The following is a 14,052-nucleotide window of genomic DNA, read 5'->3' as shown; positions in this document are numbered from 1 at the left end:
AAAAAACCTGGAGCCTCTAGGTTTGATGACGGGATTTACAGTGCGAGTTCTCTGATACATACAGAAAAATCCCATCCTATACCTGCAGTCATCACCATAACAGCATGGCCTTGATGGGGATGGAAAGTATAAACTGATAAGGGTTGAGATAAACATGTCAGCAAAGAAGACAGCTGATGCTTAAGCTGTCTGTATTGGACAAACATACTGCAGCAATTTTAGATTGTTGCAGCGCATGCCATTTTAGATGGTTGCAGCTTGCTCTGGCTAGCTGTGAAAGGGCAGAGTCTGAGTGATGGACACTGATAGACAAGCACTGGGGAGAGTATACGCTGCACTCACCTGGATGGTCTGCCATGCTCGTAATCACCCTCTTTCCTTTTCTCATAGGCCACTCTCCTCTGTTTCTGCACTCACAAAAAACATTGTTACATTAATTTACATTTCATACATATTTTTCATTTGAAGCATTTTTGCACCGGTTTAGGGGTATAAATTATGGTATTTCTCAAAGGTGTTTCAAATACTTTCAGTTGTGTTTCAGGGATTTAACTGTCAGTAACATTTACACTGCTTATGTGTAGGTAATTTGCTTTGAGAAGTATCATGAATCATGCCCACGACCAACCCTCCCAACAACCCAGATTGTTTGCATTAGACTATTAATAACCCCCCTTTCTTAACAATTGAAAAGCAAAAGAGTTTTATTTTCTGTGATTAATGTGTGATTTATAAGCTGATTATTGTGCTCACCTTTGCACTGTCCTCACCCTCCTTCTCTGGTGAAGATGTTCTGTGCCTCGACTTTTTGTGCTTCTTCTTCTTTGACATCTTCCTAGCCTGCCCTGGGGCAACACCTACTAAATCTGAGAGGTACTGTTACCTCCCCCCTCAATGTAAAATATATTCTACTTTTCTATTCAAAACAGGAAATGTTGTCCACTCAAGGAGTATGGCCTGGAAACTGAGGAGGTGGACTCAATGAAGAGCACGTAACGGTAGCAACGGTAGTGCAACAAGTAGTGCAACACTCTGGCATACAAGAAGAGTCTTCCTCCAGGTGTTTTCTTGCCACACAAGGTGCTGTTAGCGGGACAAGCAGTGGTCCTCTGTATTTCACTCTAAATGAGAGACCAGACACAAATATTAGGTTTGCTTTGGTTTCACTGACATGATATTAGATAGATAAATAGATAAGCCATTTACTTAGGGACATTTGTGAACCATAAGTCAACTTCAGTCTCTCGTGTAAAAGCTAACACAGTACCATGTTTTAATAGAAACACACGTGTTCAACAATTTCAAACTGTACAGCAAGATTACCTCAGTTGTGTAATGGCAGTGCCTAAAATAAATTAAATATCGTTGCTAGCTAAGTACCATTAGGTTGACAAGCAAAGTGCAACTGAATTAGCTTAGCACAAACAAAATCATTCATTATAAAAGCAACATGGGTATCAATGTCTTGTTTTATTGTGTTGCTTTGGAGATATCTTTCCCGACTGCCGTAACAATAATGACAATACACCAGAAATGTATCCTTTGTTAATAGAAGTTGAACACTCACCCACCGGAGCGAGAGTGACAGCGGCAAATGTGTTAAGATAGTATTTGTCACATGGAACCAAAGAGAAACGTCCTATGACTAGGAAGACAGTAAGTGACAAGTAAGTGTGCGTGGAACGGAAGCTGAGCGGGCTTGTGGGATATGTAGTCTGTTAGTAACTTACTCTCTCTCTCTCTCTCTCTCTCTCTCTCTCTCTCTCTCTCTCTCTCTCTCTCTCTCTCTCTCTCTCTCTCTCTCTCTCTCTCTTTCTCTCCCTCTCTCTCTCCGTGATGTACATTTTTGCGAAACAATTTGACCGTATGTTTCTCGAGTAAAGGATTAACTCTCTGACTGATTTAAATAAAAAAGGCTAGACTGTTTTTGCTGATGTATTCTACATGATTCCCTGTCAAAAAGCCTAAACTTTTAAAAGAATATTATATTAAGACATATTCAAAAGTAAATATAGGAAAATATATTTTGACAAAATTGCAAAAGTTGATAAAACTACCATATTTAACGTAGGCTACGTCATGTCCGTAACCAGCACTAAGCGGTAGCAACAGGGAGCAGCTGTACGGAGTTTACGGTAGTTGGGTAAAATGGCGGAGCTCAAGGAAGAGGACGTTGGACAACTACACCAGGAGGACGCCGATGATCGAGGCAAGGGAACTATAATTAGGTGTCGATTTAGCATAAAATAATCACGGAATAAATTTCGAAAAAATATGGGTTTTCCTGTGATAGATTTAGTCTGGCAAAGACTTACTTCAAGCGCGACTTTTTAACTGCTGAAGTAAATATGGGCCTCCTCACGGAGCTCCACCACAGGACCCAGTTGTAAATATTCTTATTAACATGTGAGGAAGCGACCTGAGGCGATTTTATCATTATGTACTGTTAAAATGTAACGGTTGAATGCACTTATCTTTACGTAATGATTATAGTATTGACATGGACTTACTCTATCTGACCCTGTTAGAGCAAACGGCCTTACCGCGGAGCTCCACCACAGGGCCGTAGGCTTTATTGATCAACGTCAAGAATTTTGGAGAGACATGCCTTAGAAAGATAAAAAGGAACGTTCTGCTTTGAGTGAAAATAGACCTCTCTGGTATGTTTTGAGTACATGGTAAAAAAGAGTGAGGGCTGTCGATAACTTGTGGGAAGAATACTTCCATTCAGTTTGCATTATTTATCACTCGTTTGCTGCAATGTCACTTGCAGCAGCAAATGAGCTGGACTGAAATTGTAATTATTATAATTACTGTCGCCGTTTAACTCTTAGTGGTCTAGTGCAAGCCCGTCGTGGTGATCATGTGCATTATACTCATCACTACCTAATGCGTTTTACGTGGCAGTCGACGGAGACTTGCAGGCAGAGCCTGATGCTACCGAAGAGACGAACGGACAGACAGTGACCAGGGCTGCTGCGTCCTGCGACATCGTGGAGCCAGAGGGCAGTGACGGTCAGACATCTGTCCCCGTTGGCCCAGGTATCACTCTCTGAATGATTCCCTCTCTGACTCAGTGATATGTAAAGAGTGCATACAAAAAGACGCTTATCACCTCCTGTGAGCATCCAGCATCTTTACATCAATATACCTGTGTCAAGCTAATATGATAAAGACTGTCACTGAAAAAGGGCCTCCTCCATCTCCATCTCCACTCAACTTTACTGTATATGGATACATATTAGGGTGATGGATGGATGGATGAAGAGTATTTCACACAAGTCTTCATCTCTACATTATAGTATTTGTGTTATCTCTCTGTGTCGACTAGTGTGTCTGCACTGACAATTTGAAGATGTTTTTATTGCTAGCTTCTCATATGAAACTGCATGCCATCTCATTAAACTCATGAAAAATCCACTAGCACAGGGCCTGTCCTCCCACTGCCCTCACCATATTACGTGTGCTTTCACTGTAGAGCGAAGCGACCTTGATATATTGCCTGTTTGTTTGTCACAGAGAAACACATTTCCATTCAGACCACGCTGGAGGGTCTAGAGAAGCTGGTGGACTTGAATGGAGGTGGGTTCAGATCAGTTTCCAGTTTTACTTTTATATTTGATTAGGTGTAATGACGACCTCATGGACAACCTGTTTCTTTCTGCAGCTGGGAGGAAGTCCTGTCCCCTGTGCCCTGAGGAGAAGTTTAAGGCTTGCTACAGCCACAAGCTCAGGCGTCATTTACAGAACCTGCACTGGAAGGTTTACGTGGAGTTTGAGAGTATGCAAATTATTAAAAATATGTAAATTGCCAGCAGAGTAGTTACTCTGTGTCTGGTTCTATGAACACATTTGTTGTTAATCTCTAACCCTTCAACTTTGACCCTACTCCTCTCTTCCCCTCTCATAGGTCAGAAGATGTGCATCTGTCACCTGCCCTGCCGCCAGCTACGCCCCAGTCTGGGTGCTGATCAGGTAGTCACAAGTGACAGCAGGCAGTTGTATTTACCTGCATCTCTGAGAACCCAAGAGATGTGTTCATGATGTGCTGGAGAATGACTGATTAGCTAATAGGGCTGTGGCATACCTCACGAAAATGGCGCAAAAGATAGAGAGTTTATTGTAAGAATGTTTAATGTAATTAATGAAATGGAGATGGTGTGTGTGAGTGTGTGTGTGTGTGTGTGTGAAAATGGGTATCTGAGGTTAGGTATATGAACGCACATAATTACAGGTAATCAACAGAAAAACAATAGGGCATCTCTCTCATGTCATTCTCAAGTCCACTGCTGCACTGTTGCCACCACTGACTACCCCTGAACACGAGCATTCCCAACCTCGTTCTCTGATTGGATGCATGAAAGGAGCCATGAGGGGGGCATGCACTTAGAGCATGTCCCAGCAGTGGAAAAATTGGCCTCTTACAAGAACCTGTAGAATACACCATTACACACTGAGAATTAGCCATAGCTAGTCTTGTGTTTCTAGCCATAGCTAGTCTTGTTTCTAGCCATAGCTAGTCTTGGCCAGTGGAGCGCTCAATTGATCAGAGAGCTGCAACTTAAGAAGTATTTGGATCTAGCACAAGCATTTGTTTGGATAAGGAGTTACTGGAGCTTCTTTGGCAAGAACCGTTTTGGCTTTAATTAGTGAGCACTGGCCTCTCTGATATCCAGTCAGGAGGAATCAGATGTACGGTCAGACCTTCATGCTCTTAAGGATCTTAGGGATGTTGTCATCATCATCCATACTGACCAATGCATAAAAGTGAGCTATTTTTAGGGGTTTGTTAGCCATATTTGGGCTTTTGATGAGTAGTTTGAACCCAAGGGTTGGTGTAACGTAACCCATTTATTTTTATTATTTTGTACTTTATACTCTTTTTATGTTCGAAGGGCACAATACATTTGATATGAATAGATTTTATGGTGACCTTTGTAGTTATTTCTTGTCATTATGAATGATTGAGTGAGTAGGTACTGCAGCTGTCTTACCAGTAGATGGTGAGAGAGGACAGTGTTCCATCAGTGTTGTGTGCTGTGTACAGATCTGTTCTGACCCTTACAAGTTTTAGATGTGACCACCAGGTGACTAGTTCCATGAACTCTTCTCATATAGTATTTGCCTTGACTCCATAAAGTTATTAGTTTTTCACATACATCTGTGTGTGTGTGTGTGTGTGTGTGTGTGTGTGTGTGTGTGTGTGTGTGTGTGTGTGTGTGTGTGTGTGTGTGTGTGTGTGTGTGTGTGTGTGTGTGTGTGTGTGTGTGTGTGTGTGTGTGTGTGTGTGTGTGTGTGTGTGTGTGTGTGTGTGTGTGTGTGTGTGTGTGTGTGTGTGTGGTGTGTGTGTGTGTGTGTGTAGGCTGCTGGCCGGCTGGTGGCCCACTACCACTGTGTGGTGTGCTCTGTGACGATCGCACGCAAAACAGACATGATCAGCCACCTGAAGCGGCACATCAACAAGGGAGAGACAGAGGCCAGCTACTCACAAAACCCAGACATGATGGAGGAGGAGCCTGGTAGGACACACACACACACACACACACACACACATTAGATCATTATATTACATACTGTATATACACCCAAACCACCTAAACCTTGTGTTCTTCTCTCTGTCTAGTCCGTGCAGGTCAGGCCTATGAGATCATGAAGGAGTTGGGCACTAATGTCCAGCTGCTACCCAATCACTCCACACCGCAGAAGACCGACACCTACTTCAACCGCAAGATGAAAACCAACCGGTAAGGGTCAAATGCAATGACACACATACATGCGTGCATATTCTTTCTGGTAAGTAATATGTAAGTGATCCTCTAATATCACTAGTGCCACCAACTGGCACAGTGGTTGACGTGTGTGTGTGTGTGTGTGTGTGTGTGTGTGTCTGTGTGTGTGTGTGTGTGTGTGTGTGTGTGTGTGTGTGTGTGTGTGTGTGTGTGTGTGTGTGTGTGTGTGTGTGTTACAGGCAGCTTGTGTTCTGCTCACTGGCAGTTTTAGCAGAGGACAGGGGTCCAGTAGAGTGTTTGGATGCGTTTGGAGCCACAGGTACACCCTCCACACACACACATATATGAGTTGATAACTGCTGCAAAAAAGTAACTGCTCTCTGAACCTCAGCTGGAGAATAATAGCCCTGACTGACATCCTGTCCTGACCCCCCCACCCCCGCCAGGCATCATGGGCCTCCAGTGGGCCAAGCACCTGCGGGGAGCGGTGAAGGTCACCATAAATGACATCAGCGAGCCATGCGTCAAAATGATCAAGGAGAACTGCCAGCTCAACCACATCCGTGTGGATGGCTCTAGGACCCTGCGGGCGGCTGAGGGACAGGGCGACGCAGACACGCCCATTGCCACGGTGGAGGTGGTCAAGATGGACGCCAACGTCATCATGCATCTGCGGGCCTTCGACTACATGTGAGCAAGAGAGAGATGGGGAGAGAATGCAAAAATATTTAAGATGTGTATGGGTTCAAGCCATCTAGGAATAAGTGCCAGTTTATGTAAGTCCGAGAAGAGTGTGTATCTGGTTTTGTTTTTGAGCTGACCCATTAAAAACAGCTAGCTTCAAAACAAACATGTTCAAGCTCGTCTCAGGGGTTTTAAGTTATTCAGGAATGTTCCTTGGCACCAGCTTATTTTCCCCCTAACCTCTTTGTTTTCTTTGATCCCCTCAGACACCTGGATCCATTCGGTACATCAGTGAACTATCTGGATGCAGCCTTCCGGAATGTGCGGAATCTTGGGATTGTGTCAGTGACGTCCACAGACACCGGCTCGCTCTACTCCAAGTCCCTCAACGTCACGCTGCGCCACTATGGCTGCCAGATTGTCCGCACTGAGTACTACAGAGAGCTGGCTGCGCGCATGGTCGTAGCATCAGTAGCAAGGTGTGTGTGTGTGTGTGTGTGTGTGTCTTTATCCCTTAGGTGTGTGTCTTTGCATCTGTGTATGGAGGAGTGAAGGTGAAGGTTATAGGCACTTCCGAGAGCTCAGCAGCTGGTGGAATCAAAGTGTGTTCTCAGTTGAAGACTGACAAATCTGCTCTGAAGAAAATTGCTTTTTTGGTAGTCATTATGAAACTACAGAGTGCTACAGAGTTGCAAAATGATGTGTGTGAATATGTGTGTTTGTGTAAACATGACCGTCCAGCCTGCCAACAACATCGAAGGAAATATTGCAGAACAGAAAGTCAGTGGACCGTGAGGCACAATTTGAATTAGACAATAACTGTATTAGACTAGAATAGCAGAATACCTCAGAGCATTTGGAATGAAACACTACCCCCTATTAAAATAATAGCATGTATATTCTATGCCAGTTGTTGTACATGTGGACATAAACTCCTGACTGTGTTGCTTGTCTGTGGCAGGGCGGCAGCCCGCTGTAATAAGGGCATAGAGGTGCTGCTGGCCGTGGCACTGGAGCACTTTGTGCTGGTGGTGGTGCGCGTGCTCAGGGGGCCCACCCAGGCAGACGAGTCCGCCAAGAGGCTCCGACAGCTGCTGCACTGCCAGTGGTGTGAGGAGAGGGTCTTCCTCAAGCCCGGCAGCATGGTGGAGGGTAAGCAAGGGTGTGAATCTGTGTGTGGGTGTGTCTGTGTGCGAACGTAATGGGTTTCTGTGGTGAAATTTGCATGCCTATAGCCTGCTTTGTGTTCTATTTGGCATGAGAGGTATTTTATGTTGCAGCGAAGTGATAAATGGAAGGGGAATTTTTGCCAATATGTACATCCCAAAAGAAAGTTGGCGAAACAACACTGCAGCTGCGAGCCCACATCTCAGTGCCATTCCCTCTAATGCCACCAGGTGGCAGCCTGAGGTTAAGGGATGAATGTCTCAACCTTAAACTTGACTGATTGTCATGTCTTTTTCTCACTCTTTTGCCCGTCTCCCTTGGTTATCTCCAATGCCCGTCAGCAGAGAGCCTCTACAGGCAGCTGCCATGCCAGTGCCACGGGAGCATGCCTGGCAAAACAGCCGTGGAGCTGGGCCCTCTGTGGTGAGTGTGAGCCTTTTCAACAAGCAAATTAGACATTGCAAACATCATCAGTGCAAATGGAAGTACGGGTCAATGCCATCTGCTTTGCATTCATTCAGACAGAAAGGTATTAGGCCCGATGCACACCCCCTTGTTATGTGTGCATGACTGCTGCCTTGTGAAACTGCTGCGGCTTTGTTGCGGCTCTGTTGCATGTAGTATGTATTCACACCGCAGAAGTTTCTGCTGGGACTCTGCTACTGCCAGCCCTATCTGTCTGGATTGAGTTTGCCTTTGATAATGGCCGTCAATGCACATCAGTTTGGTATCATGGTCAGAAAGTCGTCAGAAAAGTGAAGACCAGAGTGAGTGCAATGGAAAAATACTGTCCTTCACCTAATGTTCTGTTAACTTATCAATATAATGTAATTATAAGGGGTGGGGGGGAAAATCGATTATTCGATTTTCCTCGATTCTCTCTAAACGATTCTCTCTCGATCCAGAAAAGTTCATAATCGATTTTGTAATAAAAAAAAAAACAAAAAAAAACCTTTTTTTTTTTTTTTTTTACACATCCATTTTATGTTGAAATGCAAGCTGCATCGATTATTGGATTGTTCATAGAGAGTCAAAATTGTGACAAGGAAAAGCTTTTTCTCTAATAAAAAATAGAGAAGGTAATTCCTACTTTGTATTTGATAGAAAATCAACAGATGAATTTGCTATATTAGAGAAAAAGCTTTTAATGGTCACAATTTTGACTTTTTATGAGCAATGCAATAGTCGATGCAGCTTGCATTTCAACATAAAATGGATGTGTTAAAAAAAAAAAAAAAAAAAAATGTTTAATTACAAAATCGATTTTAAATCGATTTTGTAATTAAACATTATTTTTTTTTTTTTTTTTTTTTAACACATCCATTTTATTTTGTAATGTTGTTGGTATGATGTCAATCTGACCATCACATTTTTTGTACTGTTTTTTTTCTGCTGGGAACTGCATACCTCAAGCGTCAAAATAAGGCTCCACGCCAAAATTCGAAGTGACTCGCGGCTGCAGCCGGGTTGAGTCGCGGCTCAGACGCGCATCTCACGCTGGCAGTGCTTTAACCTGTTAACCTTAAATCAACAGATAACGCAGCCACCATGCAACACAGGCAGTGTGATATGGGGCTTAGAACTTAACCATTGACTTGGATTATTAAAAGACATCTACGTACAGCATACACACGTCTGGCCAAGTACGGCATGTAATATAATGATGTGTGTGTGTGTGTGTGTGTGTGTGTGTGTGTGTGTGTGTGTGTGTGTGTGTGTGTGTGTGTGTGTGTGTGTGTGTGTGTGTGTGTGGTTGAAGGTCAGGCCCCTTGTTTAACACAGGCTTCTTGAGGCGTATGCTTGTAGCTGCAGTGCAGCACAGCATGGAGGACCTGCAGCCGCTACTGAAGAACCTCATCTGTGAGGCCGACTGCACCACCGTCAAGTCCTTCTCTGCCACCGGCACGCCAGGCCTCGGCAACCAGGGTGAGCGTGTGTGTGTGTGTGTATGTGAAGGAATATGTACTTTGCGTGTATATGTGTCTGTATGCTTGTGTGTTGAGGGTGTGTGATATTAATGGTGTTTATGGTCCTCTCTCTGCAGTTGAGTGTGGCGTGGTCATAAAGACTCTCCAGAAAGTGGAGGAGACTGACACAGCTGACCAATCAGGTAACTGGTGGAAGGGTAACATGGCAGCTCATGTAATCCAGTCATCTCATCAGCTCAGTTCAGTATGGTTGTAACTGCAACTGAGTGTACAGTTTCCATACTCAGAGGATACATTTCCCAAGATGTGTTAAAATGTAATTGTGATACATGTACATTTTTCCATCTGAAGTGGACAAGTGTCTAATGTGCTGGTCATTACTGGTCATTGTTAACTTGTTAGTTAAATCATCAAATCAAACTTTATTTGTACGGCACATTTCATACACGGAGGTAACACCAGGGGTGCAACTGACCAATGTCAGGGGGGTATGCAGCAACAATTTTGGCGCCCCCCCACACACACGTTTTTTTTTTTTTTTCCTTAAACAAATAAATAAGTGTGCCAGACATCATCATGTATGGGCTTTAAATAATAAAGCTTTATTTTAAAGTATATCATCCACTGCATGCCTACCATAATGGTGCCCTATGGTGCATACAGTATATACTGTACACACACACACAAATATATATATATAATAGTAACAATGTTTACAAATAATAAACAGTTGCAAACATTAACAATAAAATGATAACCATTGCAAAATAATGCCTTAAAACACAAAAGTAATTCTACAAATAAAGATCTTTTAAGGTGATGATGTGTAACAATGCTGCTGCCAAAATATTCTAGAGTGCTCTTTAGTTGCTACTAAATAATAACACGCCGTGCCTTTTCCCTTGCCCATTTTTCTTGTATTGCACCATGCCAACAGATAGCCTGTATGTTTGACAGCACAGCTAACATGAACAACTAATGGTAACCATGGTAACCAGAGTTACGTTTCCAGCTTCTTGTTAGTTACTGTGAATGCTACCAGAGCCCGTCTGCCACTTTATATTTACCAGTTGTTATTTTGCCTTTATAAAATTGAGATGTGTCATACATGGGATTGGTACAGTAGGGTTTAACCAAAATCTAAATGTAGCTATCTTCAGCCTAATTGATGAGGCTTAAGCTAGCCATAAAGCCCCTTTTGGCTGCTACATTTCTATGTTAGCAAACGCTAGCTAGCCTGCTAGCTAGTCTGTTAACATTATTTGCAAGCCTCCAAGCACAAACGTAAAGTCACCTTAAAACCTACCTGTTGCCTTTCACCATCCACTTATTTAATTGCTGTTGCATCCCCTGACATGTCTTCTCTTTTTCCCTCTTTCGTTTTCTGTTTTCAGCTCCTGACAGCTTTTTTGCTTTATCCATCTTCCATCCATCCAACTCACTACTCGTAGCCTAGTTCTAACTGCTTGTGTGTTGAGCGGTCACGGCGCTCACTCTCCCTCTTCTATGTCAAAATTCTATTATGGAATCTCAAGAGATGAGGCGCCTACTCTAGTCAGTTTAGTCCTCTAAAATGTTATATAACATTAAGGAAATGCAGAAATGATTTAGAAACGCACAACAGCAGCTACATAGAAAATTCCCCAAACATTTTTTTTTTTTTTTTGTTTACCATCGCTTTGGCGCTCCCATGGTGCGGCGCCTCTATGCGCCGCATACAGCGCATACCCACTTTTTGCGCCACTGGGTAACACAATGTGCCTCACAGTAAGAAAGAACAAAAAACACTTGTAAAAACAGGCAATGACGTACTAACCACACCGGCACTGTCAAGGACTGCTCAGCACGGTTATCGTCAAACTAAGAGACAGCTGCTGGGAGGGGTTACAAACACTTGTAAAGAGACACAAATGAGTAAACAAATAAATGTTACAGTGAGTAATAAGCGAGGTCAAAGAGGTATGAAAGAGGTATGAAAGTGCATGTTTAAAGGCTTCAACCGTTTCAGCAATTCCTAGGTATTCTTGCAGAGTGTTCAAAAGGCTATATGAGAAAAGAGGCTAAATGGAATTAGTGAAAGGTAGACTCGGTAGAAGTGGGCTCTCTCTGGGATTGATGGGCCTGACTGTGACAGCAAATTGCTAATATGCCCCCAGTGTCAAGGTTTTTCTTTCCATCATCAAATCGAGGTGATATTGAAGGTATTTGCATCATTGCCAGATTGCCATGACAGTCACCAGCGAAGCGAGACTAACCTTGAAAGCACAGAAATCTTGCAGCTCTATTTTGGGAAACAATAAATGAGGTGCCGTTTCCTTTTTGATCTGTCACTCAGGGAAGAGGAAGCCAGGAGAGGATTCTGGGAGTGTGATGAAGAAGCTGAAAACGGAGGCATCTCTGGATCACCCTCCATTTTACTACAGCATCCACAGGCACAGCATCCGTGGCATGAACATGCCCAAGTATGACTGACACTTTTATCTTTCCCCTCTCCTTACCTCTAGACACTTAGGCCCAAACTCTGTTGTACATTTATTTTGAATATTTAATGTTATTGGAGAAAAATACGTGCTAATGACCAATTTGCTTATTGGTTGCTGATTATAATGAAGAAAATGACAGTGGAAGTGGAAGACAAATGCATTACATGAGTTTGGATTTAATTTGACCTTTGCTTACAAAATGTGTGTGTGTGTGTGTGTGTGTGTGTGTGTGTGTGTGTGTGTGTGTGTGTGTGTGTCACCTTTTCTCCAGGCTGAATAAGTTCCTGCTGTACCTAACGGAAGCCGGCTTCAGGGTCAGCCGCACTCACTTTGACCCCACAGGTGTGCGCACCGATGCCACTCTAGAGCAATTCAAGGCAGTCCTGACCAAATACAGTGTCCCCACCTACAGCAACACACAGTCTGGTGGGCACAGCATACCGGTAGCCACAGAGGAGGTTGGCAGAGTGGTGAACTGAATCCCGCATTTAAAAATCCAGAGCCAAAGACCAGCCCCTACCACTCCACATCATCTGAATCCAGCTCTTCTGCAGGTGGAAGGGTTCTGACTGCACAGAGTTTACTTCCTGGTTCCACACGGAATGGTGGGGGTTGTATTTCTTGTTTTCATTTGTTTTTCTTTTTCTTTTTTTTACATCGGCTTATGCTTGTGAATAGGATCCCTGCATAGAGATACATATTTTCAATACTTCAGCCATCTCTTGCTTAAAATAAGCAAACATCTTATGTTTCACAGTCACAAAAAGAGCAACCAGATAGTGAAAAGAGAGAGAGAAAGAGAAAGATTTCTCTTAGTTTCTGTAAGATTGCACTGAGCATGGATCCTCATGGAGAGGATTTTATGCTATGATCCCTGTGCTGAGCCTGTCTGAAAGAACCTGAGCCCTACGTAGGGACAAAGTCCACTACTGATGCACATTTTTATTTTAATCTTTGAATTCAGTGACTAAATCATTATTTATCAGATTTATTAAGATTAGTAACATTTCGCTTCAGCGTGTTTGTAGGCATTACGATTTCACTGGGAGAGTTTCTTAATGCTATTGGAAAAGACTTAACATAATAAACATATAATTTCTGCTAAATATAAAGTATATATAAAGTCTGCCTCTTATTGTGATAGAACGAGACTGAAAGCCTCACATACCGCATCTGTTTTTCAACCTACTCTCTTTCTTCCTCTTTCTCTTGTTATCTTTATTGCTCCCTTTCTACAAATGGAGGACATGTCAAGACCTGTCTGTAAAACCCACCCACCACTAAATGTAGGCCAAGTTTCTGTTCTGTCCGGTGTCTGAATTTTAAGTTTCAATTATGGTTCCATGCCTGTACCGTGACACAGCCAGATTGAAGTTCATAAAAGTAATACAGTGACCAATAGCAAGAGTATAAAGCTATTATTAAAGCTTATTTTCTAACTTCCCTGCCTCTGTTACCACACTATAAAGAACCCCCGCCCTCAAGCAGCCAGTTGGCTCCACCATGCTCAGTCAGTGCACCTGAGCACCAGTGCTTTACCCTGAGGATCAGAATCATGTTAATTGGCCATGTACATTTTCATATACAAGGTATTTTTTCTGGGTTTAGTTGCTCTCAATGTACTTAAATATGCAGAAAATATGCAGTACAACACAACAGTTTAGGATAAAATAAATAAATATATAAAATATAATAATAAAATATAATAATTTGTCAACCGTTCATTAAAGTGACGGCAAGGGGGTTCCAGTGTTCCCGTTATTCTGTCCATCGCTTCCACAGCTGAGGGCAGTCAGTACCCATTCCAGAGGCATTTCCACAGATGGTTGTTATGCCATGGAACACTTGCCAGACTTTGCACAGTATGGTTTTTTTATGCTTGGCTGCCACTATGGCTACCATCACAAAGATTCCCCTCTCATTCAGACTTCCACTGATTGTAGTGGCCAGACTTGAGTCTTAAAGTTCTGTTAACACACTTTTGACAAAGTAGCCTATATGAAACATACACAATGTCTAGTGTAACCTACACAGGAAGATTTGAGGGTATGACCACATTCC

The 14,052-nt window shown here is 42.9% G+C and overlaps 2 protein-coding genes across 3 annotated transcripts in view; one reads left to right on the top strand and one right to left on the bottom strand.

Annotated features, from left to right (window-relative positions):
- Positions 1–1,640, bottom strand: part of swt1 (SWT1 RNA endoribonuclease homolog) — a gene marked incomplete at its 3' end in the record, with an annotated part of 61,150 nt that extends 59,510 nt beyond the window's left edge. For both annotated transcript variants that reach the window (XM_080832140.1, XM_080832139.1), the window contains exons 1-3: positions 1,568–1,640; positions 754–1,121; positions 343–407 (exon numbers count right to left, since the gene is read on the bottom strand). In XM_080832140.1, the coding sequence (XP_080688266.1) occupies positions 343–407; positions 754–831 (143 nt within the window). In that variant the 5' untranslated portion in view covers positions 832–1,121; positions 1,568–1,640. The remainder of the gene's footprint in view (positions 1–342; positions 408–753; positions 1,122–1,567) is intronic.
- Positions 1,641–2,148: 508 nt separating this feature from the next.
- On the top strand, positions 2,149–12,669 carry trmt1l (tRNA methyltransferase 1-like; the record flags this gene model as incomplete). The annotated part of the gene is made up of 16 exons (XM_080833715.1): positions 2,149–2,209; positions 2,908–3,042; positions 3,520–3,582; positions 3,668–3,781; positions 3,911–3,975; positions 5,363–5,519; positions 5,624–5,744; positions 5,969–6,048; positions 6,176–6,419; positions 6,680–6,892; positions 7,375–7,565; positions 7,925–8,003; positions 9,340–9,506; positions 9,625–9,690; positions 11,844–11,970; positions 12,263–12,669. 16 exons carry the CDS (start codon positions 2,149–2,151, stop codon positions 12,468–12,470), a joined length of 2,091 nt encoding a protein of 696 aa, XP_080689841.1. The 3' UTR covers positions 12,471–12,669.
- Between the last annotated feature and the right edge of the window lie 1,383 nt (positions 12,670–14,052).

Source organism: Sprattus sprattus, assembly GCF_963457725.1.
Source record: "Sprattus sprattus genome assembly, chromosome: 2".
In the NCBI taxonomy this organism is placed as follows: domain Eukaryota; kingdom Metazoa; phylum Chordata; class Actinopteri; order Clupeiformes; family Clupeidae; genus Sprattus; species Sprattus sprattus.
The sequence above is the reverse complement of the archived record's forward strand: the minus strand, read 5'-3'. Positions and strand labels throughout refer to the sequence as shown.